This window comes from Chrysemys picta, chromosome 1 (assembly GCF_011386835.1).
Source record: "Chrysemys picta bellii isolate R12L10 chromosome 1, ASM1138683v2, whole genome shotgun sequence".
NCBI lineage: Eukaryota > Metazoa > Chordata > Testudines > Emydidae > Chrysemys > Chrysemys picta.
In genome coordinates this window covers 58,266,406-58,291,942 of record NC_088791.1, presented here as the reverse complement: position 1 = coordinate 58,291,942, position 25,537 = coordinate 58,266,406, and the positions used below count along the sequence as shown (strand labels likewise).

Below are 25,537 nucleotides of genomic sequence, written 5' to 3'. Positions count from 1 at the left end.
TGTCCCTTGATAAATTATTCACTTATTAACTCAACCCTCTAACAAGTCTTTATCTCATCCTTAAACCAGTAGCAGTGAAAAATCTCCAGGTGCCGATCCAGCAAAGCACTTCACAGAGGCCTAACTTTAAACATGAGTAGTGTCATTGATTTAGATGGGACTGTTCACCTGCTTAATATTATGCACATACTTAAGTGTTTGCTGGATCACGGCCCAACAAAGTAGCAGCCATGAAAACTTTCATATTCTCCAAGACAATTTTTTTTTTCAAATTCTCTTTTTATGTTATGGTTTGTTGATACTTCTTTTCTCTTCTACAAGAGGTGTAATGATTATGGCAATTTGTGCATAAATGGCTTTTACATTTATCAAATGTTTTAGCTTCACTTTGGCATTTAATCATTTTTCTCTCCAAAATTAAAGTGGACACACATTGTTTACCTCTATTATTGTGCTTTTTAGGTTTCCCAGTAAACTGAGCTGTGGAGCATGAATTTGCTTTGGTTTGATTCTTCTGGTGGTTGCTGATTTTGCAAAGTAGCTTTTATGATGTATTTATTTATCTGGATTTATACAAGCATTAAGGGTGCTTACTGACAGGCTATAGGCACCCTTCACATAATGTTAAAATACATCAAATCACAAGTTTTATTTTACATTGAAAACTTAAGAACAAATCCCACTTTCAGATGCAGACAGGTAACGCATGTGAACACCTGTGGGTAGGTAGGCCATTCAGATGAACACTGCTGTTTTTCTATGGTTTGTCCTCTGTCTGGTACACATGGGTGCCAGGTTTGTAAAATTTTTGGTGGTGCCCAGAACAGGTCCAAGCAGAGCCGTCCTGTCCATAGGATGGACTGGGGCAACCGCCCCGGGCCCTGTGCTTTGGGGGGCCCCGTGCTTCAAGGGGACGTGGGGTCCACGGCAGGGGCTTGGGGGGAGGGATGGAGTGGGGACGGGGGTGGGCTGGGGCTGAGTTGCTCACTGCTGCCGGCACTAGGCCACCCTGGACCCCACGTCCCCCTGAAGCACAGGGCCTGGGGCGGTTGTTCCGGTCTGTCCTATGGATGGGAAGGCTCTGAAAATATAAGCCCAAACATGGTGGAGCCAGGCCCACCTTCCTTAATATTGGTGAAGCACGGGCATTATGGGCCCATATAACTCACCCTCACCATCTATTCTGGTACAGAGACTAAATGGGACATGGTTTTGATTGGTAGCATGCACAACAGACAGCATTTTGAAGATCACATTGCTGCACCCCTCACAAGCATGACCTCCCAAGTGCCATCATGCTGGCAGAGGCAGGGGTCACCAGCAGGGGTCAGGTCATACCAGCAGTGGCACAGTCACATCACAAGTGGCAGAATCATGCTGAGGGGCAAAGTCACAGGCACAAGGTCACACCAGCAGGGGCAGGGTCACATCATTCCTGGAAGTACTGGAATGTCCATGTGCTGTGTTCAGGGCATGTGTCAGTGGCCACCCTGCCTGTGGCACATTTGCCTTGATCAGCCCTTTGCTGGGCACTGAGCATCTCTTTCCCAAGGCGCCAAACTTCCCAGCCTCATTTGCCTGAGGGCCACGTTTAACAACCGAACTCACGTGTGGTTCTAAAGGGCTGCTGTGGCCGAGCTGGGCCAGTGCCCATGGGCAGCGCCAAACCCTGCAAGAGTGTCAGGAGATCGCCCCCCTTAGCCACCATGTGTGCAGGGCGTTTGGTGCCTTCCTTCAGTTCCTTGACAACATGCAAACAGGCCAGATCCGTGTGGCTGCTGGCAACCTGAGTCACGGGGGGAGTCCCGCAGCCAGCGGCACCGGGTGCGGGTCTGTACCCGCAGCCCGGGCACCCCTTGCCCTGGTTCAGACCCGGACCGGACAGAGGGAAGGGAAAAGGAGCACAGCAGGTGCCCTGACCCTGGCAGCGCGCGCACGTGAACAGCGCGTGAGCAGCAGCCCCGGATTCCTGCTCCCGCAGGCTCCTGCCTGCCTGGCCTGGGCGCTGACTAACGCGTCGGGAGGGGGCGGAGCCAGCGAACACCTCGTCTCTCGGTTGCAGCAGTTATGGAAAATTTTTAGAACCTTTGCCCCGCCCTCAGCAAGGCCCCGCCCTCTTCCTCCTCTTCAACTCCCCCCGCTTCCGCCGTCACCCCCGCCCCAGCCTGCTCTAGAACTTTCGGCGCCTCTATCCGGGCAGGCTGGAACCTAACGGTCGGCTCGCGCCGCCGGGCTGAGACCCCGGGTCTCGAGGCGCCGAGTACCCGAGCTGCTCCCGCCGCCCTGCCGGGGAGAACCCCTTAGCCACGATGGGGCGCGGTCGGCCACTAAAGAGGAGCACCCCTGAATTTAGCAGCTGCGCCTTAAATCCGTGCGCCCCGTGCCCCTGGGGGAGGACACCGCGCCCCCCCCCATCCTGGCCCGCGTGGGGGCACGTGTGCGCTGAGTTCCAAGCGCGCTGGGTTGCTGTGCATGGCGCTCCCGGGGGGAAACCCCATTGCAGCCGTGACGAGGGGAAGGGCTAGAATACGGCGTGCGGCAAACACCGCCCGGGCCGTGGCCGCACAGCTCAGACGCACGAAGCTAGCCCAGCCAGCACACAACCCCCTTCCCGGCTCTCCACCCCATACACCCGCCGCACGGACACGTGCGCCCCTCCCGAGAGAGCCCACAGCAGGGGGCTCCATCGGCCGTCACAAACACCGCACCCTACAGGGCCACCCGCGCTGCAAAATGCGCGCACCCATCCCCCTCCAGCTCCGGCCGATGCGCAAAGCCGCCGGCGGGAAGGAATTAAAGGACTGGGGCCGTGTGAGGGAGGGATACCTGCCGGGGGGAGCGCACGTTGCACTAACAACAGACTGCTCCCCCCTTCGCAACACACAGAGGGAGGGACTTCCCGCAAATCTCTCCCCCTCCCTCCCAAGGCCACTCGCTAAAGGCGTGTGAAATACAGTGGAACATTTGTCTACATCCCTGCACGGGAGAAAGATAGCGAAATCCCCCCACCAACTTCCCAGAGGGGGGAGACGAGCCATAGAATAAAATCCATGTCCAGCTCTCCCTGGAGAGGCGGTAATGCTTAGTACTGACCCTCACCCCGCCACAATCTGCTTACATCGTAGAGAGAGCAAAATCCTCCAACGATCACTAGGGGGGAAATAGTAAGACATTGGCTGAGTTATGATAAAGGAGTTGTGTCCCCCTTCCTGGGCCCCTTAAAAAGTGTGAGACTCCAGGCGAAGGGCTAGGAAAATACTCCAATGACGCAAGCCTAAGGGTTCCTTTTAAACTCGAGCTACCATCTGGATTTATATGTGCGCGCACCGCATCATACATTACAAATAATAAATGTCAGCAGTAGGACCGTGAGACTGATCAGCTTTCACCTCAGTAACCTTTGCATCATTGTAACGTGATACAAACACTAAAGATCAGAGGGGTAGCCGTGTTAGTCTGGATCTGTAAGAGCAGCAAAGAGTCCTGTGGCACCTTATAGACTAACAGACGTATTGGAGAAGTTCATGCTCCAATTCGTCTGTTAGTCTATAAGGTGCCACAGGACTCTTTGCTGCTTTTACAAACACTGAAGAGGGGATGACTGAAAACAGTGAGAGTCTGGGGATCATCCACAATGATGGACGGGGGAGTCTCAGCTACACCCATTTAAATGGTACTGAAATCAAATACTCTTTAAACTGCAATTGGCAAGTGAGAATTTCTTTACACCAAGGAGTTCTTTACAAACAGCCTCACCCCACCCCTGTGAAGTAGGATTTTAAAGATAGGGGAAGTTGAAACCGCAGATGTTTCAGTAATGAATGAATTATGTCCTTGAAAGAATTATGGTTATTGCATCATGCATTCACTGAACCTCTCTGTATCTCTGTTTTCTCTCTGAAAGGCGGCCTACCTCACTCACTCTAGTGTTGTGAGGTTTCATAAATTGATGTCAGGCCCTTTGAGATCCTCTGAAATAGGTGAACACAAAGTAGTGGTGGTACCTCGTTTGGTGATGGGGGGTTAGTTAAGTACAGTTTGTCTCCAGTGTTACATCAGTGCACTGCTAAATAATGTTCTCGTGGTATTTCTCGTCGATAGAGGAGGGGGTTTAGTGACAGCGCCTGAGCGGCATCTTAAGCCTAGCGAGAGAGGAAATGAGCCGGGGGCGTGGCTACGAAGCGCAGGGAGCCGGGCTGGTGTTGGTATACAAAGGAGAGGCGGCACATTGCTGTGTATGTAGGTGCCTCGCCCTTTCCTCTCTCCGCCGCGCGTCTCCGCAGCCCACTCTCAAAAAGCAGAAGCAGCAGAGACATTTTTCAGACCTGTAGCAAAGTCGTACGGGAGCAATATCCGGCTGCCCGGCCGGGATAACAGCACTGCCTGACCAAAGCCACATGCTCTCCTTATCAGCTGAGGGTTTGAGTAGAAGGAGAACCTTAATTTTTTTCTCGTGTATCGGTGGCTTTTAAACGAATTTTTGGTACTTTTCTTTATTTATTTTCTACTTTAAGGATTGTCGTTTTTTCCTTTCAAGAACATTTAAAATTATCAATTTAGAAAAAGATCTCGTCGGTATTCTGAGGATTTCAGAGGGAAAATCCTGGGTTTTCAGCTTCGCCAAGGTAAGTACTGTGCTTATTGCTCGTGTGGTTGTGGGGGTGAGGGGTCTGGGCTTTAAATCGCTGAGTGGATTATTGGTGCCTTTAGTTAAGGCCAATATTATGTTTCGGAAACGATATTAAAACCCCCTGCGAGGGATTTTCTGTGTGTGAGAGTGGGTCAGACGGACGCAAAATCCCGCCCCAGCTGCTGCTTCCTTCCAAGGTAAAAAAAAAAAAACCCACGCTGCTGCTGCAGTCTTGTGACTGATTTGCATTTTTTCCCCATTTAAACTGCAGGGATCCCATGTCCCTGGAAGGGGGGAGGGAAATAGAAAGCAGGGAGCGGTATGGAAATGTTTGAGGGGAAGGTTAAGCAAGAGTGAATATGACAATCGCACATGGCTGTTGCATCAGCTTTCTTTTCTGACGCAGGAAGGGTGGACTGGAGGTATTTCTCTTTCACACATATAGTACACGTGTGTGTGATCAGATACATCTATGTGTAAGGATATTTTATTAATATAACAAATATTTTTCATTATAGTATACTGTGTTGGTACTTCTCCGTTATAACTCTTAATGTGAATATAATAGTTTTTACATTGCAATATGATTAGTCCCCACGTAAGTTATGTAAATTGTGTGGATTTGATCTTCAGATATAAATGTCTTCTTAGCAGCTGGAGCGTGTGATCTTGATTTCATTTTTTTGCCTTTGTGTGTGAATGAAAGAGCATGTCTCAGAAAGCCCAACGTACATATACACTGGCAGACCCTTTCCTATGCAGATCACATCTTCTGGCGTGTGCTTGGGTGTTGTAGTTGAAGATTTATCTTTGTTCTCCGTTGTAGTCAGTATCTTGTACTTTTCCTCTCCGCCCCTCCTCGGCTGGTACTTTTCCACTCGTCTGGCTGGCGATGAATCAACCCCAGAGCAGCAGCAAGCCGCCGCTCTTCACGTGACCCGCTTGATAGACCACTGCAGTATTGACGTTTCCTTTTTACCTTCACAGGCAAGGCAAATCCGGCATCCAAGGACAAAAGAGCGAGCTCAGTGAAGACTGCCACCGAGGGGCAGTCATCAGGCCAAATATTCCCCACTTCATCTAATACTGGGAAAAGCTAATTGAATTCCCATCATGGATAGAGCAGACGTGAGCAAGTTTAACATCTCTCCAGATGAAGACAGCAGTAGCTTTAGCTCCAACAGCAATGACTTCAATTATCCATATCCAACCAAAGCACCTATAAGGTTAGAGGGATTTTGCATTGCTCTTAGTTTTGTTTCTATTTGTTAATATTTGTACTCTATTACACATAATGTACTTCACACCTTTAAAGTACTCTTTTAAAATGCCTTGCTAGATCTTAATGTTTTTAATTTTTACATTTATTACAAATATAGGAAGTTGAATATACAAAATTTTTATAGTCATTTTGCAGATGACAGATTATGTATTTAGTTTTGTTGGATGATTTGCTGATTTTCTAATTCCCTTTGAAACAGAATAAAAAACAGAAACAACTAACTTCTTAAAGGCAATTAATGTATAACTGGTTCGTTATAACAATTAAATATGGATTTATTTATTTTTTCTTACAGACCATGTGTAGACAGGGATCCAGAAAATCAAAATTTCCTGCTTGAATCCAATCTTGGAAAGAAGAAGTATGACATTGAATATGTAAGTAAGCACTAACGAAGTTTTAAAATTAGCACACTGAACAATTGCTTTACTTTCAAATATTTAACCTTGAAAAGTGGAAAATGTTCATTTAAATTCAAATCTAAAGCATGAATAAATCACTGGTTCTCTATTAATTATTAGCTTTTCCTTCCCTTACACAGCATCCAGGTACTACTTCCTTTGGAATGTCAGCGTTTAATCTGAGCAATGTTATTATGGGTAGTGGCATCCTTGGACTTTCTTATGCCATGGCAAACACTGGAATTATTCTTTTTGTGTAAGTATGTTTTGGTTAATTTAAAAAAGGCTCTTCTGCCATGTATCTGTTAATAGACAATATTAGCGGTATCCAGTGTAGTTGTAGCTGTGTTGGTCCCAGGATAGTGGAGAGACAAGGTAGGTGAGTAATATCTTTTATTGGACCACTTTCTGTTAGTGAGAAAGACAAGCTTGTGAGCCATACAGAGCTGTTCTTCAGGTCTTTCTTTGAAACGGTTACAAACCTTGTGGATAGACAGAAGTAGTAAATGTGATATAGCTCAACTTTAACTAGGTTTTCATACGGTCTCACATGACCTTCTCAGAAGCAAACTAGAGAAATATAGCCTAGGGGACATGGAATATATTCAGGGGGAGGGAGGGGAGAAGCTTTAGAAGAGTAGCAGCTGCTGGCTGGGTGTGCCTTACCTTACTGAGGGTGGCGCTGCCTTCCACCTGCCGGCCAGCAGCCACCACACCCCACTCTGCCTTCCAAGCTGGGCAGCCAGAGAGTGGTGGCCGCTAGCCAAGCGCACAGCTCTGAAGGCAGTGCCGCTGCCAGCAGTAATGGAGAAGTAAGAGTGGCAGTGTCATAAATGCCACCCTAACTTCTACATTGCTGCTGGCGGCAGCACTGCCTTCAGCACTGGGTGCTTGGCCTGCAGCTGCCGCTCTCCAATCTGCTTTCAGAACTGAGTGGCAGTATATGTACTTGTGGGGGTGTGTAAATGACTACAGACACAAGTGGGAGTGGGGGGGAATCAAATAAGTTTGAGAACCACTGGGCTAGATGAACCTATTGCAAGGTAGGTGCACAACTGGTTTGAAAATGGTATTCAGGGAGTTATCAGTGGTTCACAGGTCAGGCTGGAAGGGCATGTAGAGTGGAGTCCCATGTGGATCTGTCCTGAGTCCACTTCTAGTCAATGTCTTCATGGATAATTTGAATAAATGAAATGGAAAGTACACTTACAAATTGTGTGGACGATACCAAGCTGGGAGGTTTGCAAGTGCTTTGGAGGATAGGCTTAGAAGTCAAAATGATCTTGACAAACTGGAGAAATGACATGAAATAAATAGGGTGAAATTCAACAAGGACAAATTGTTCCTTCCTAACTGGAGTATTTTCAATCAGTTGCACAGGTACAAAATGGGAAATGACTGCCTAGGAAGGAGTACTGCAGAAAGGGATTTGGGGGTCATAGTGGATCACAAGCTAAATATGAACAGTATAACACTGTTGCAAAAAAAGCAAACATTCTGCAATGTATTAGCAGAAGTGTTGTAACAAGACATGAGAAGTAATTCTTCTGCTCTACTCTACACTGATTAGGCTTAACTGAAGTATTGTGTTCAGGTCTGAGCATCACATTTCAGGAAAGATGTGGACAAACTGGAGAAAGTCCAGAGAAGAGCAACAAAAATGATTAAAGGTCTAGAAAACATGACCTACGAGGGAAAGACTGAAAAAATTGGTTTGTTAGGTCTAGAGAAGAGAACGCTGAGGGGGTACATAAGTTTCCAAGTATGTAAAAGATTGTTATAAAGAGAAGATTGATAAATTGTTCTCCTTATCCACGGAGGACAGGAGAAGAAGTAATGGGCTTAAATTGCAATAAGGGAGATTTAGGTTAGACATTAGGAAAAGCTTCCTAATTGCAAGGTAGTTAAGCAGTGGAACAAATAACCTAAGGAGGTTGTGGAATCTCCATTATTGGAGGTGTAGTGCATGGCATGATTTTTTTTTCCCTTAAGACCTTTTTTATATACCCTTTTCTTTATACATACTATTAATATATATATATATTTAATTAACAAAGCTGTGCATACAGTAAAAATAGCAAAGAGGCATTTACCTGCCCCTTTTATATCCCAATTCCATGCTCTAAAGAGGTTCTGTAATGGTTATGATAGCCTACCGGGTGTTATGCTGGTGACATCTCTTAGGAGTTAGTGTAGACAAAAAAGTAAAATAGGTGGGAGGAAGCAAGTTTAAAGTCAGTTATTTGAATAATTCAGCACATTATGCTATAATCAGTTCATTTAAAAAAAAAAAACACTTGTAGCGAGCAATTTAGCAATCATAGGTGCCACAGTGGTTTAATTCATTAATTTTTTTCATCTCTAGATTGTATTCAAATATATTGCTACTGAAATAAGGCTACACTAGTTCACATAACATCACAAAATTAAGTATGATTAGTAGTCTAGATGCAGGAGAGCACAGGTTGCAGTTGCTAAGACGTTACTGAGAGTGCATGGCTCACAGGATTAATAACAGTATAAAAGGCTTTTAATGTCTAGCTGATTGGTTCACATCTGGCCCAGGCTGATAGTGACTTTAAATTTTTAACATGATAATTATTAGGCAGCTTATATGAACTGAGCTGGTGGTGGCAGTTCATATAAGCAAGTGTTCTCAGTGTGTGTGCTTGGTAGCTTCAGCATAGAAGCCAGGAACAAAATGAGCACACGGACCCAGGGGTTCTCACAGTAATTTTTTTGGTGGCCTCAGAGTGTGGCCACCAACTCTTGCCGGTGGCCACTCTGACAATTCTTCCTAAATTACTTTAGGAAAAACAAATAAATATGCACTGATACATGTCCAAATCATAGTAATTTATTTATGTAGGGTTTGGGGGGTTTTTATTTTGTTTTGGGCAGACTCGATAATAAATGTACATTTGTCTCTCTTCTTTACTGGACCTAAACAGAATAGAAACACAAAGAAGGTGTTTTGAAGTTGTGTTTTTTGTTTTGTTTTGCCTTTTGGTTGCTTTGTTTTGACTTGCTAGCTGGTAAGTCTGCTTCTGTGAAAAGTGATATTAGCTAGCTAGAAAGTGATATTAACTGGGAGGCAGTGAAAAGTGATATAAACAAACATACAAATACCACTTTTCACAGCAGACTTACTGGCAAGCTGGGGGACAAATTAAGCCCTGGATGGGGAGGTGGTAGGGAACAGGGGTGATGGTGGGGGAGACTGGGGGGCCCAAAGCCCTGCAGCTGGGGATCAGAGCTGGAGGACAAAGTGGAGGCTAGGAGCAGTGGAGGGGTGGTGAGCCCAGCGCTAGAGCCTGAAGCCCCGCCGCAAGTGGGGGATGGAGCCTGATGTCACGCAGCTGGAGCCTGCAGTTCGCCACCCAAGGCTGAAGCTGGAAGTCCGAGTCCCACCACCCCTGGGAAAATGGGGAACTTACCTGGCATTTGCAGCTCCAGAGGGTGGCAGGGCCAAACCCCTGCTGGTGGCACAAGGGTGGGGGTGCTGCTTTTTTGCCTCACCCTCTTCTCCCTCCCCCCCACCCCCAATCACCACCAAGGAGGCTGTGGCTTCAAGAAAATCTACTGGTGCCCGTATTTGAGAAACACTGGACTAAACTACCTTGTTACTCTGATAAAGTGGCCATTCTAAGTTAAGTCTGAGGTAGTGTTGAAATAGATATCTATTATCTGTTTTCTGTAGTACCAAACACTATGATCTGTAAGCTCTTTCCAGTACTGTTTCTGACTGATGAACAAATAAGAGAAGTCCAGTTACCAGTGCACCACTTAATCTTTACCTTTCACAATCATGAAAATTTATTTGTATATGATTTGCAGTGTATTCTGCAGTACATTGGTGGAGATTATTGTATTACTTGTCAACAATATGCCTGATTGAAGCTCATGTCCCTACATCTTTTACTTTGACAAGCACTAAAACCCATACAGAAAATGAAAAGAACAAACTGGGAATGAGGACTCGTTAAACTGAGCTTCAAAACTTTTTTGAGCAGCTATAGTCTCTCTGGGAACTATTCTTTTAAAGCAGAATGCTTGTATTGGTGTAGGAAGGGGCAGTTTTTTTTAATTTATTACAGCTTTGTGACTGTGGTGTTCTTCAGCTGCAAAGAACAATACAGCTGCTGAAGGGTGTATTCATTGAGAATTTTTAGAGGTTACAAAGGAGCATTTCAATAAAGCATATGTAGTTCTAATAGAAACTATAAGAAAAGTAGACAACTTCTGGGAGCCATTAACAGTCTCTGTTTAAGCACAGGTGAAACAGTAAATGTTGAGCAAAGAAAACTGACCTGCATTTGGATCACTTCAGTGTATATGAATTTTAAAACAAACCGTACTGAATCACGAGCTCTTAACATTTTCTAATTGTCCGTCCATACTTTACCAGTCAATTAACTGTCTTTGTATCTTGCTTTACACAAAAACATCACATACAGCTATAAGGTGATTTCTTTCAGACTTCAGCAGATTTTCTCACCTAGTCACAAATCACATCAGTCACAAGTCTAGTGTTTCAGAGATGAACTAGCTGTGATCTAATTACCTAAGAATGTGAGGGGGAAAAGTAAAAATAGAAAAACAGCTGTTACAGTTATTATACAAAATAATGTGGGTTTTTTTTAATATTGTTAAAATAATATATTTATTGGATCAATCAAAAATATATTGGGTCTGATTCTCATTTATACTTGCACCTCTCTAAGGCCCCTTTACACTATTAGAGTGGTGTAAAGTCAATGTAAGTATTATTTAATCCCACTTCAGCAGTATCTAGTATAAATTAGAATTGGGCCCGTTGACAAAATAATAATGAAAATAGGTAGAGGTACCTTCCAATGTGGATTTAAGTATGATGTCTTTTCATAAACAAGCACTGATTGATTCATACCTTCTCAGCTAGTATTGGAACTTACACTTATTTTTCTTAATTATTGTTTCATTTCACTGTATTTTGATATTGGTTCTTATGTTCTATCTTAAATCCTTCCTATTCAAACACAATTAATGTGGCTAAACTAAATACATTTAAGGCTTTCTAAAAGTTTTTTTGGCTTTTTTTCCCCCCCTCCTAGGATTCTCTTGGTGGTTGTGTCAATATTCTCTTTATATTCAGTTCATCTTCTCCTAAAGACTGCCAATGAAGGAGGTATGGTAAATTTTTATTATTGTACAAATAGTTATTACTAACTTCATATTATCTTTCCTTCATAAAATACAGCTTTTCAATTGATTTATTTTGTATGTTTGTAGGCTCTCTATTATATGAACAGCTAGGAATGAAGGCATTTGGTTTGGCTGGGAAAATTGCAGCTTCTGGATCAATTACAATGCAGAACATTGGAGGTGAGGGTTTTAAAAATATGTACTGTAGATTGTAATGTCAAATAATAAATACTCCCTCTCCATTCTCAGACTTTTTTCACATATCTTTTTATTAATTGTTTGTGTCAAGTAAAGTTATGAAATAAGTTTTTTTATGTCATGTTCCATCTATATTTGTAATGATTTATAATGTTATTCACCTACAGCTATGTCAAGCTACCTCTACATAGTGAAATATGAGTTGCCATTGGTCATCAAGTCATTTATGAACATCGAAGAGAACACAGGGTAGGTGATAGAACTCCTGCTCATCAGAGAAACTATTAGTAGAAACAAAAATGGACAACATATACATTTTATATGAAGACCTCCTTTGGTACATTTTAGTGTAGCTTCTTAGTCAGAGATAGGGCATTGTTAAGCTCCAGTAAGCTTTTTTTTTTTTCCCCTACCCCTTGGGTGGTCCATTTGACATGGATCTAGTCTCTGCTGGTAAAGATATTAGCAAAATATATGTATTCCATCATATTATAGAAAACAGTTATGTAAAGAATATCCGGTAAGTGCTAATGGCTGTGCTGGTCAACATATTGCTCAATAATGAAATGAAAATTAAATAGGGTCATAGTTGTTATCTCTAATGTATTTCAGGAAGCTTAGACAGATAAGACAGTTTTCAACATTAACATTGTGGGAAGTATTCTTACTATAACAGTAAGCTGCATTTCTACAGTAATTCTAGTTAATACTTGCTTAAGGACAAATATTCAGTAAGTCTGTGGCAATATTAAAAACACCAACTCATTGATTACAGTGCATGTAGTGATTTAAGATATGCAGCATACATCCAAACTGTGCATCTACATTATCCATTAATCCACACAGAAATTCCATAACTTCTTGACTTTGTGAATCATGATTTCCTTCACATGGGCTATCACCAGCAATAATATGCATTCTGATGAGAAGTGCTGAAGGCCTTTGATATGTTTTGTTTTGTTTTTTTAACTCAACAAAACATTTTCGTGTTTAAAAAAAAAAAAGACAAGTCAAAGACATGTCTAAATCACACTAATTTGAGAATGTATAATGTATTTTTTTTTTAATTCCAAATAAAGTAACTGAAGAAATGGGTCCAAATTCTTCTCTCCTTTGCATTGGTATGAATACAGAGTGACTCTGTTAAAATTAATCCAGATTTACACCAGTTTTCAGAATTTAGCCCTTAATGTTCAAACTAGTAAAGTCTTTAAGATGGCTTATTTGCTCAACAAGGCTTTTTTGCTCATCCAAATATTACATCTGGTTTAAAAATATCTCCTGTTATGGATCAGCTAGTACTATTTCCAGTATTAACAGTGGGATAAAGGCTACACTATTACTGCCACAGTTGAATAACCCATGACCAGTTTTGCCCTGTTACTTCATTGCACTGAAGTTATTCAGTTCAGTCTGAGAACTGAATTTGTCCCCCAGTGTTTCAGAGGAAGATGCTCCCAATACACCTGACAAATGAGTGATTACTTTTGCCTATTGAAAGAAAAAAGAAACACAGGAAGGGGTTCAGGGAAGAAAATCTCTATGAAGTTTCCCTTGTGGTGATATTCTTCCATATTTTTTTTTCAGTTGTGATGGGCCAGATTTGCCCCTGTGGAACAGAATGAAATCTTCCCCGTGTCCCAGGTGATAGGCAGAAGGCCAGGGCCAGCCATGCAGAGGCCATGTGCTTCTGCAGCATCTCTGGCTCTCTCTCTCTGGCTTTCCCCTAGCTCCCTGGCAGCATACAGTAGAGCCACATTACCAGAGATTTCCCCTGGCTCTTCAAAGCCTTTCTTAAAGGGTGATCTCCATCCCAGATGGGACATAGTGAGAAAGATAATGCAGCCTCAGGGTTGGGGGCTGGGGAGCAACAAAGAAACAAAGGCCCAGATTCACCTAGGCAGCTACCTCCCGTTAGGATTCAAGGACATAGGGACCTTTGTGAATTTGAGCAAGATGCATTTATTTCCACCAGCGTCTTTATTCACCCCCCCCCCCCCCGCGCCCAATAACCGTGTGCCTATCCTAGCAGAAGACACTGAGGGAAAGGGACATTGCAGGAGGGATCTATCTATTGCTCTCTTCAATAGCCATTGTTTTGTGAAATTATCATAACATCGTTTTATTCTCTGGTATTGTTATTGGATATTTTATCTTTTACTTACATATATTTGTTTCTATAACACACTATTGTTTGTAAGGACTAACCTGTAGGCATCATTATTGTAAAAATGCTTTGATTACTTACGTAAATTCCTCTTTTTTTCTTACAGAGAATGGTATCTTAATGGTGACTGTTTGGTTGTGCTGGTGTCTATAGTGTTCATTCTTCCTTTGTCACTGCTGAAAAATTTAGGTAAGCAACTATTCATTTAAAGTAAACATGGATACATATGTTTGATTGGCTGTTAACATGTGGAAGGTCCAAATATGGGAGCTACCTCCACATTACTGATCTCTTGCCAGGTGAACGCTGGGAGAACTGTGCAAATAATCTCAGTCCCTGAGGAGAAGAGCAGCACTTCTCTTTTTAAGAAATAAATGAGGGCTACAGAGTGTTTGTAGAGTATAAGAGGAAATGAGAGTGGGTGAGGACAGGACGGGGAGCCTGCAGTTCCCCTGTCTTTGACTGTGACCTTGTCAGATCTCTGTTTACACAGGATTTGGCCTGGTCAATGTACGTGCTATGCACATTTGAGGCAAGCACAGATGCTATGCAAAGTGATGCTCATGATTCAGTTGGTGGAATACTTTCTCTGAATCAATATGGAGTGAATACCTCACATGGTGCTTGACTCGATAACCCACCCTATGTTGTAGAGGACTATGGAACTGAAAGTGGCATTTTTCAGATAAAATACACAACCAATTTCTGCTCCCACTGAAGACTATATCAAAATTCCCATTGACTTCATTGGAAACAAGATTAGATCAATTAAGTGAAGCTCCTGACCACTTGTGGTCATCAGTTACCACATGGCACTCTTCCAAGAGTGGGGATGTTAGCCCTTGTGTCCTGGCCAAATTTCATTTTGGGTAACTACATTTTCCCTGCAGTTTAAATTGGAAATAATGATTTTGTTGTTGTTGTTGTTTGTTTGGGGTCCTAAACTGTTGTGTTGTATTGCTGCCTAGTTTCTTAGCAGAAGTGGCTGCACTTCAGTGATCCATATACACCTCTACCCCGATATAACGCTGTCCTTGGGAGCCAAAAAATCTTACCGCGTTATAGGTGAAACCACATTATATCAAACTTGCTTTGATCTGCCGGAGTGCGCAGCCCCGCCACCTCCTTCCCCCCCCACCCCCCCCACCCCCGCCCGGAGCACTGCTTTGCTGCGTTATATCTGAATTCGTGTTATATCGGAGCAGAGGTGTAGGTGTTTTTTTAGAAAATGGAAGAGGGTGGGTTGTTTTGATTTTGTGATTCTTTGAGTGAATAAACCTATAGGAGATTTCCTTCCCCCCCCCCCCCCCCCCCAGGGCTTGTCTACACAGTGGGCTAATGTGCTTTATAGGGTGTGATTTTTTTTTAATGAGTACTAATGTGCTCTGCATTAATTGGGCCATATGCATCCTTCTGGTGCACACCGGCAGGGTGTACACAGACCAATTAATGCACAGCACATTCATGTACTTCAGAAATCATACCCTTATAGAGCCATAATGTGAGGGCTTGTCTTCACTGCACCAGCTAGCACACTTGAATTACTCCACTTACTTGAGTGAGGCCTAGTCTACACGTAAAAATTAGATTGACCTAGCCATGTTGCTCAGGGCTGTGAAAAATTTTGCGCCCTGAGCACCATAGTTAGATCAACCTAACCCTAATGTAGATGCAGCTAGGTTGACAGAAGAATTCTTCCATTAACCTAGTTACCACCTCCTGGAGAGATGGATTAATTACATCAATGGACAAACCCCTTAGGGGGTTGCAAGGTTATTACATGGAGTTGTGAGCTGTCAGCCTCCACCTCAAACCTCGCTTTGCCTCCAGCATTTATAATGGTGTTAAATGTTTTTAATTTATAAGAGGGGTTGCACTAAGAGGCTTGCTGTGTGAAAGAGGTCACTAGTACAAAAGTTTGCAAACCACTGGTCTACACTATGCAGCTGTGCGCTGTAGTGCCAACACTGGGACTGTGCCAGAGTAGTGTAGGCATAGCCTAAGAGTGACCACGTAGAGACACAACAACCGCGTGATTTTGATTAGCAGCACAGTCACTGGATTAGCAGTTGCTGATGAACTGCTGCATCCTCCAACTGCATTACTAACTCCAGTGACAGCAGCTCCCTCTTAATAGGCCAGCTAGCTCAAGTTTAAATTTAAAGTTTAAAACCACGTAATTTGAGCTAAAAATTTTTGGGTGTGGAAGGAGGGGCAAAACTTGAGTTTATAGCTTGAGCTAACACTGCAGTGAAAACAAGTGATGAGACACTTGTAAATTAATAAATTTTGTAATTTTTAGCAAATAAGTGGGGGTGGGAAGCAAGGCTGTAATTAAAATGTTGTTTCTCTTTCTTGATGACAGGATATTTAGGATATACAAGTGGCCTTTCCTTAATGTGTATGGTCTTCTTCCTTATTGTTGTAAGTATAATTTCTCTGTAGATTTACAGTGCTTGTAATAGTGCATTTCAAATGATATTTCATATGATTTCGAAGAGCTTTATCATATTGTATCAGTTAAAAATAACAATGTGGTATGGTGGTATTTTTAGGTAATTTGCAAGACGTTCCAAATCCCTTGTCCTTTGGAATCGGAGTATGACATGATGAACACAACTCTGAATGGCACATTGGCACACCTGGCAACTGCTGCACCTTTGCATGGAACAGCACAAAACATGACTAGTGATGACATGTGCAGGCCAAAATATTTCGTCTTCAACTCACAGGTAAGGTAGCATATGTAAATGGCATTCTCACTATTAAAAATAGAGGGAGAACAAACATTACGTAGAAATATGGTCATTTTTGCTTACATAGTTGCCAAACCTAATATTTTGGCGGCCATTAATTATTTATGTCCCAATCCTGAAAGGCATTGTGCACCTCCTGCAAAATGGGGCTTCCTTAACTTTTATTGAGCTCAAGACGAGATGAGGGTTTCCAGCTTCTCCTGGGAGGCAGTCAGCACTTAAGCACATGTTTAACTTTACAGATGGGATTACTCACATGTTTATTCAGCAAAACAAATAATTTACCAGATTAAGTTGCACTGGTGCAAACCTCACCAGTAAATGGATTTTGCACTGTTGTAACTACTATGATTGAAAAGTCTCCATTGACTTCAGTGGGCTTTGGATCAGCCCCTAAAGGCCCAATCCTGCAAACCTTTACTCACACAAATACCCCTAGTGATGGAAAATCTCATGAGAAAGGAATACTCATGTGAGTAAAGATTTTCAAGATCAGGCCATAAAGATTAAATCCAGCAAGGCACTGAACACCTCTTGGGAGATGCAGAGTGCATTCAGCTACCATGGGCTTAAGTGGGGCTTGAGGATTCTAAGTATTGGGCCCTTAAGAACAAAAGAGAGAGAGAGAGAGTTGTAATAACCTTACAGAATAGTTGACTTTTTTTAATGGAAAATTGAGACAAATTATACTTTCAATGGAAAGTAAAAATATAAAGTAGAAACCTACTGATGAATTCTGTGCAACAAATATAAATTTGATACATCTATCAAGAAGTTTATAAAGCATGTTTTATGTTTTTCAGACTGTCTATGCCGTACCAATCCTAACATTCTCTTTTGTCTGCCATCCTGCTATTCTTCCTATTTATGAAGAACTGAAAGGGTAAATGTATAGATTGTATATAACTTTACTATTCAAAAAGAAACAAGCAATATATTGTCACTAACACTTATTTCTGTTTGTTTCTTTAATAGCCGAACCCGTAGAAGAATGATGAATGTGTCCAATATTTCGTTTTTTGCCATGTTTGTAATGTACCTATTGGCTGCTCTCTTTGGATACCTGACATTTTATGGTAGTTATTGCCTCTTCTATTTTCTTTTAAATGAAGCATGTCTCCAGAAATTCAAAATAAATCTTGTGGTTTTTAAAATGTAAAGCAAATTAGCATTAACTAATAAATTATTTTTATACATTCACACTTAAAGGGAACCAGTGGTCTTATGGCTAAAGTTCAGGACTGGAAGTCAGGCTATTTTGGTACTATTTGACACAGACTTTCTGTTATCCTTGACCTGTCTGTGCCTAAGTTTATCTATCAGTAAAATGGATATACTACTTCCAGGGACTGTAAAGCTTATAAAATTCATTTATATTTGTAAAGTACTTTGAGTCCAACATTGAAGTTACTATGTAAGGACAACTATAGAAGTGAGTTTATTATGATTCTGAGCCTTAATGTGTTTAAGAAGGGAAATGAGCTTGTTTTTTCTCACTAGCCCCTGTAATATTCTTCACAAACCTCTCATAACTGCACACTATTGTATTTTTCCTTTTCTACTCCTGTTCCTTTATTGGTTTTCATCTATAAAACCAAAGAACTAAGTTCTGCTCTGTAGCTTCATTGTCTTTAAGGAGTCTACATTTGTATAACTGAGAATAGAATTTGGCTCTAAGAATTTGCTATGATGTTGCCATAGTCTAATAATAAGGTGAAAACCTATATGCCTGTGTCATGCAAAGTCAGTGAATAGCAGAAAGCAGAATTTGGCCCAGCTGAAGTACATGTACAAGTAAAATGAGTGGCACTAGGCCCTGTGTCTCTCTCTCTCTCTCTCTCATCCACAAACTCACAGGACAATGTGCTCAAGACCAACTGAGTTTTTAATTCACTGTAAATTTGTGGAGGAACTGGATGGACTGTTCTGTTTTATTTCTTAAGAAGTACACAGGGATATTACCATTCTGTTATGTCTTATTAGAGTTCAATTAATATGCCATTTTCTTTATAGGAAATGTTGAAGCAGAATTGCTTCATACTTACTCTGCAGTCCTGGGTTCTGATGTTATTATTCTTATTGTGCGTTTGGCTGTACTTATGGCTGTAACACTTACTGTACCTGTAGTTATCTTCCCAGTAAGTAATTCTTTTTTTATTCTGTGTATCCATCTTAGCCAGTAATTGGGTACCTTTCCTTCCTCTCTGGCTGTGGACTAATAGTAATATTAAATTAATTAGGCAAGTGCAGTTTGCTAATTTCTAGTAATTTTTTTAACTTTTAAAAAATTGTTCTATATAACAATCTGCATGTATGATTTTTACTCATTTAACTGAATTAGAATAATTGAAATAGATAGGCATCAATTTAGAAAGTAAAACATTTTTACATAGAGGGGTCAAAACCTTTTATTTTTATTAATTTATTCATTTATAATAAATACATATTTTACCCTATATAATTTTTCTATATTCAAGTCATTTTAAAGAAAATGAGATAAGAGTGTTGGGTACTACACCTGTTCCTTAGTCCCCTTACCAATTTGTTTGTTTTAAATGGTTTTTAGCTAGTTTTTTTTTTTATTTTTTTTCTCCCCTATTTATAAACACCTATATTAAAAAACTGGAAAATCTGTTCTCATAAAGAGCTGTCAAATGCATAAAGTCAAGTGCAAAACAGAGAAACTTTTCTCTCTCTAATGTCTTACTGTTACAGTAATCCCAGTCATTTTTGTATTAAGTTGACAGTCTCTTTAAGGACTTTTGTGATTAATACTAATGTCCTCATTATTTTTTGCAGATCCGCACTTCAATTACACAGCTGTTTTGTGCAGAGAAGGAGTTCAGTTGGTTACGTCACAGTTTAATTACAGTTTTTGTTTTGGCATTTACCAATGTTCTCGTAATCTTTGTCCCTTCCATTCGAGATATATTTGGATTCATTGGTAAGTTTTTGTATATTTGTTCAGGGTTTTGTTTATTTATTTGTTTTTCAAAATCAGAACAATGTCTTCAAAAGTCTAATGAAATACTGTACTTAGTTCAGAAAACTTTGGTTTTTTTTTTTGTAATATAGGTGCCTCTGCTGCTGCCATGCTGATCTTTATACTTCCTTCTGCTTTCTATATCAAACTAGTGAAGAAAGAACCTCTGAAATCAGTGCAGAAGATTGGGGTATGTGTAAAAGAGTATTTTCATTAACATGCTTTCATCACTGACTGGCTCAGAGCAAGGGTTTTAGTTTATTTCTTTATAATCTAAGGATTTCAGAATGTCTGATCTTCATTGATGAACTAGCAGTAACTAGTAGTGTCTATTATTCTAACAAGCAGTAGTTTCATAGGCAATTGTAACTGGAGAGAGAGCCACCAGGACATTATTTCTGCATACTTCCCCACGTGACCTCTCCAGTTGTCCCTGCCAACTCCAGAGGTGACCACAACCAGGATTTCATCCTGAAATAGCAAATTGTTAGTGGAAATTAAATAGTGGTGGAAATAAAATTATTTTAATTACATACAGCTATTGCACCATTACTGACACTAAAGTAGTGTGAATAGAAATGAGGCACATTTTGTCTATTTTATAACAAATACTATAAATAGAGGGAAAGTGCCTGATAAATATTTAGTGGAGTGTATTCAACAAAATATCTATTCAGTACTGAAACTGCTGTATAATATTAGGCAGCCTCACTGGTCCCTCTCAAATATTTCTTCAAAACCTACTTCTCTCGGTTACTCTCAGAGCTGACCTCCCCCTGATCACTTGGGCCCTTTGCTCGATGTTGCTGCTTCTGATCTTAGACATTCGGGTTCAGATTCCCAACTTGTGAAGCCAGGCATAGCTCCATTTAAATCAATAGAGCTATGCCAGTTTACACCAGCTGAGTAGGTAGCCTGCTATATTAAAAATAAATTTATTAATCCATTTTAAAAAGGCACCAGAGCATGTGAAAATCAAAGGTTATCTCATTGTCATTTACTGTAATCTTTGTTCTTTTTTATTAGTCATTCCTTAGTGTTCTTTAACCAATTTAAATCTTAAATAACTCAGGACAGGCACTTACCTGTTTATGTCAGGTATACATTTTGTAGCTGAAGAAGAAAATAAAATGTCTGAAATGAATTTTATATTTTCTCTTTCCAGGCTATACTCTTCCTGGTGAGTGGCCTGTTTGTGATGATTGGAAGTATGATCTTGATTATTATGGATTGGATCCATAATTATGCATCTGGTGGACATTAACTGGCACGATTTAATCTCGAATACTCCAGCATTCACTGAAATATCTACTGAGAAAGAAAATTACCTAGGTTTGCAATTTTGCTTCCTTTTAAAATGCAGATTCTTTGATGCTGGGTCTTCTGACTGTAGAATAAGTGAACTCTTGAAAAGAAACTATTCTGCATGATGAAAGTGGCTATTAACATCAAACCACCTGAGTCTCTGGCTGAGGGAAGTGACAATTTTATTCCATTCCAGAGAATGGACACAAGTGTCTGTAGAATTTTATCAAGCCATGTTTGGCTTTCGTCATTGTTACTTGGGTATTTTATTATTTTACTTGAATGTGCCTAATGGAACCATTTGATGTGAAAAATAACTCTTAATTTACAGCAAAGTGTTGATATATCTAATGAGAGAGAGAAAAAAACACTATTATTTTATGTACCAAAAATTCTTATGGACCTCAAAAGCATGATTTTTTTTAATTGTTTTCTTAAAGTCAAAATGTATCCCAGTGACATAGAACCTGTACAAACATTTAATCTGTGTTCTAAATTTAATACAATTTTCCCTTCTATGGAGGTATAATTATACTGACTTTCAACCAATTTGAGTAGGTCAAAACTCCATAACTAAATAGAAACAGTTTTTTCAGTGAAACTCAGATACTCCAAAATTTAATCAAAGAAGTCATTGTTGATATCACAAGTCATTGTACATAATCAACTAGAAATATCATAGTTTTAAAAAATGGCGATCTGACTCAAGTTTTAATGCTTTTAACAGTTTCAGGTCATCAGAATGGGTGTTGTTTAAAATAAACTTTTATACAGTGAAGAGCTCATAAAGATCTTGAGATTTCTCCTCTTGAGGTTCTCAGTAGTGCAATTGGGTAAAACAGGGTGGTTGGTTGTTTGTTCTGATTCAGTTGCAGCTATCTACCAAATCACACTGGGTCATATCATGCTAGTTCTATACAAAACTCCCTTTTGAGATTAACCGGGGGTTCTGCTTAATGATAGCATATGACCCATTGTCAATTATGTTTGGGTTTTTTGGTCAGTCTTTCTTGAACTTGCTGCACCATAAAAAAGAGGTCCTGCTATAGTTTATTAATTGTACAGTTTTCACAAACTGTACAGTATTTGTCAATTTCTCATCCACTGTTGGATTTTAAATTACTTGATTATTTTTGTTCCTATTTTGTCCATGCTAAAAGCCTAATACACAAACTGCACCAGTATTTGGTGCTCAATACAAGTTCTCTTCATATAGACATCTGGGATTCCTCATGCAGTTGATAATGTATAGTAGTTTAAACAAAACAAAAACCCTCATGGACTGAACAGTTATTTTGTACTTGTTTGCTTCAGAGATAGATACATTTTGTTTGAGTCCTAACTAGCAAGCTACCAAAACAGGTTCTATATGTTTGTGATTAGCTGTTTTGTTTCTACTGCATGTTTACTATTTATTCCTATCCCCGGTTGAAGAGAAATGGTACCTGCATAAGAGCACATTTGACTTATCAACAGGCTCTTTCTTACACTGCACCCACCAGTGTGGTGTCTGAGAACCTAGTGAGAGATAATAAAAGAGAGAGTCGTGGTACTTTTGTTCAACTATATTTGGCATAATGTTTTAAAATCTGATTTACAAAATTAAATTTAGTAGTTGGGTCCGAGGGAACAAATAATGGCATGTAATCAGTTGATTAAACAGCACTGAAGATTTTGTCTCAAAAGCCAGAATCAATTCTAGGTAACAATCACTATTTGGCAGATGATGCCTGTCTTTCTCCACATTTTTAAAATCTATGAAAAATCGCAGATATTTTGATTCATACTTCTGACTACAACTACTAACCACATCTGTAGCAAACATAATGAAAAGTGAGAGTTCTCTCATCTTGCTTGTTTCATTAGTCCAGTGGTACTCAACTTTCAATTAGCACTTTGAACTGATCAGTGCTTCTCTTACTGGGACTCAGGAAGAGGAAGTGGAGTTCAGATTAAAGGCTCATTTATTTCTAATCTATGGATCAGTGATATGGCAACTCTTCCTCCTCCTCCTCCCCACGCACAGAAAGCTGAAGGAGGATTTAAAATGTCCTCTCCCTTCAAGAGTTTATAGTGTGTGTTGAGGATGAAGAGATCCCCTTTCCAGCATCAAAGGGAGCAAAAATGAATCTCTTCCCTCTCTGCAACCGGAAGAGGGGAGGAGATCCTTCAGTCATTGTCAGGGGAGATAAGAGAGGAAGATGTTACATGATAGCACCTCATTATGTTGTATCAATACATGTTGTTGAGTCTTGCAAATTAATGCAGCAATGTCTGGACGTTACATTGTGAGTCAGTTGTTCTCTGAAGCTCCATTTGATGACTAAGTAGCTCTTCAGCTGTTAAACTTGAGTACCACTCTGCTAGGTAGTTTTCTAATATATGAATCTGTTGCAAACCTGTCAGTTTAGAGGTCCCTAAACAACATACTAATGGAAATAAGCAGCTTCAGTATTAAACCACTGTATTGTCACCTTGTTTTTACATTGCTGTCTTCCATGATATTTCAGTCATAACTGTAATGTTATTTATAGAACATTAATCAATTAAAACTAAAACCTATTTTTCAATATTTATGATAGTTATGTACATAAACTGTATGTGTGTATATAATGTAAATATATTGTATATAATATAGGTTTGGGACTTTGGGTTTATGTATATATTCCTCTGTCATTATTAATGGTTATTGCATCATTTCAACCAGTTGTTCATGTTGTGCATATGTGTAACAACTGTCAAAGGAAAGTTTCTTTACAGAAAAATGCTATGCTTACAAAAATTGAAAGAGTATGTTACCACTCGAGATGTAAGAACACACGAACATGAAAGGTTTTATTTATTACAAATGTAAATGTTGCAATAAAGAGGAGTCTTTGGGGTCCATAAAGAAGTATAGATCAGGTACAGATTTTTTCATACAGTTTATCATGGATGTTATAATTTCCCAAATGCAGTGACTAACAACTTCTTTTACAGTCTAATGTATCTGTTACAGGTGTTCTACAGTACATCTTTGTATATATTGTGTATATATACCCACTGTATTGTTAGACGTCAACAATTCAGCTACAGTTGTTGGCAAAGAGTGTTACACAGTTTCAATGAAACATTGTATGTTTGTTTTAACTGAATTAAAAATAAATAAATAGATAATCCTTAGCAATTTTGTGATTTTCTTGGGGGATGAAGAGGTGAAGGAATTACTATTAACTCAAAAGCAATGTACAGCACACAGGGGATTTAATTCCTTAGCTACTTGACATTGCTTGTATTTTTTTTTTTTTCCAGAAGTGTTCACAGTAATCTAAGGCCTGGTCCACACTAACCCCCCACTTCGGACTAAAGTTCTTGCAAATTCAGCTACGTTAATAACGTAGCTGAATTCGAAGTACCTTAGTCCGAACTTACCGCGGGTCCAGACGCGGCAGGGAGGCTCCCCCGTCGATGCCGCATACTCCTCTTGCCGAGCTGGAGTACCGGCGTCGACGGCGAGCACTTCCGGGATCGATTATCGCGTCTAGACCAGACGCGATAAATCGATCCCAGAACATCAATTGCCTACCTCCGGACCCGGAGGTAAGTGTAGACGTACCCTAAGAATTATGCAGCATTTGACTTATGAACAGACTCTCAAACACCAGTATGATGGGCATGATCTAAGAACCTAGACAGAGATTATCAAAAAATACTCATGGTGTTGTGTTCAACTATATTCATCTGGTATAACGTTTAAAATATCTGATTTATAAAATTTCATTTAGTAGTTGGGCTGGAGGGAACAAGTAATGCCATGTAATCAGTTGATTAAACAGCACTGAAGAATTAATCATGCAAGGAAAATACATTTATTTATTACAGTAGCACCTAGAAACCATCCATGGCTGGAATCCTATAGTGGTAGGTGCTGTATATCCTCAAACCACTCACTACACAAATGGCCAGCTTCCTCCAAGACAGTTCTGACTTCTGCCAGAAACTCCACAACATTAACAACCTGCCCCAGAACACCAGCGTGGACGTCACCTCCCTATACACCACCATCCCTCACCATGACAGCATCGCTGCATGCCTCAAATACCTACAAGATACTGTACAACACTTAGAAACCCACCCTAAATTAATCACCAAATATCCATTTCATCCTTAAGCACAACAATTTCGCATTTAACTGTGCACTTTGTCCATAGCATGGGAACAGTCATGGGTACTAGGATAGCGCCCCCATATGCTAAGCTTTTCATGGTTCAACTTGAGGAAGAATTTCTGGGAGAAGGCACCACAAAACCAACTATGATGAATCGATATTTGTTCATCCTCTGGATGGACAAATTAAACTCCCTAAGACTTCTAACACAACTTCTATAATCACCACCCATCCATCAAACTTTCTCTAGAACACTTCAACACCAGCATCAACACCCTGGGCATACGATCAGCTTTAACAATGGAACCCTACTAATGACTACATATAACAAACCCATGGATCACCACACTTACCTCCACAGATCCAGCAATCACCCCAGACACACCGAGGCCCTCAGATAACACAGAATTTGTTCCAAAGAGCAGTTTGAGGTATACATCTTAACACACTTAAAAAGGCCTTCACTAAACAAGGACACACTGCC

At 40.6% G+C, this 25,537-nt stretch overlaps 1 protein-coding gene across 3 annotated transcripts; it reads left to right on the top strand.

Annotated features, from left to right (window-relative positions):
* The first annotated feature begins 3,906 nt into the window (after positions 1-3,906).
* Positions 3,907-24,068, top strand: SLC38A2 (solute carrier family 38 member 2). 3 transcript variants are annotated; one of them, XM_005297959.5, is made up of 16 exons: positions 3,907-4,625; positions 5,618-5,856; positions 6,208-6,289; positions 6,454-6,569; positions 11,407-11,480; positions 11,585-11,677; positions 11,863-11,944; positions 13,969-14,051; positions 16,228-16,286; positions 16,418-16,594; positions 17,422-17,501; positions 17,594-17,694; positions 18,632-18,756; positions 19,418-19,562; positions 19,694-19,791; positions 20,767-24,068. In XM_005297959.5, exons 2-16 carry the CDS (start codon positions 5,744-5,746, stop codon positions 20,863-20,865), a joined length of 1,527 nt encoding a protein of 508 aa, XP_005298016.1. In that variant the 5' UTR covers positions 3,907-4,625; positions 5,618-5,743; the 3' UTR covers positions 20,866-24,068. The 3 variants fall into 3 exon arrangements, with proteins under 3 accessions (XP_005298016.1, XP_042712798.1, XP_042712766.1); XM_042856864.2 differs by lacking the exon at positions 3,907-4,625 and adding an exon at positions 4,949-5,052; XM_042856832.2 differs by lacking the exon at positions 3,907-4,625 and adding an exon at positions 4,967-5,106.
* The last annotated feature ends 1,469 nt before the right edge of the window (positions 24,069-25,537 follow it).

Bases quoted from the DNA above. Each gene is read 5' to 3' on its own strand.
- SLC38A2 (XM_005297959.5), top strand. From the start codon at position 5,744: ATGGATAGAGCAGACGTGAGCAAGTTTAACATCTCTCCAGATGAAGAC. The intron at 6,290-6,453 runs GTAAGTAAGCAC...TCCCTTACACAG, and splicing joins AGAAGTATGACATTGAATAT to CATCCAGGTACTACTTCCTT. The intron at 18,757-19,417 runs GTAAGTAATTCT...TATTTTTTGCAG, and splicing joins TACCTGTAGTTATCTTCCCA to ATCCGCACTTCAATTACACA.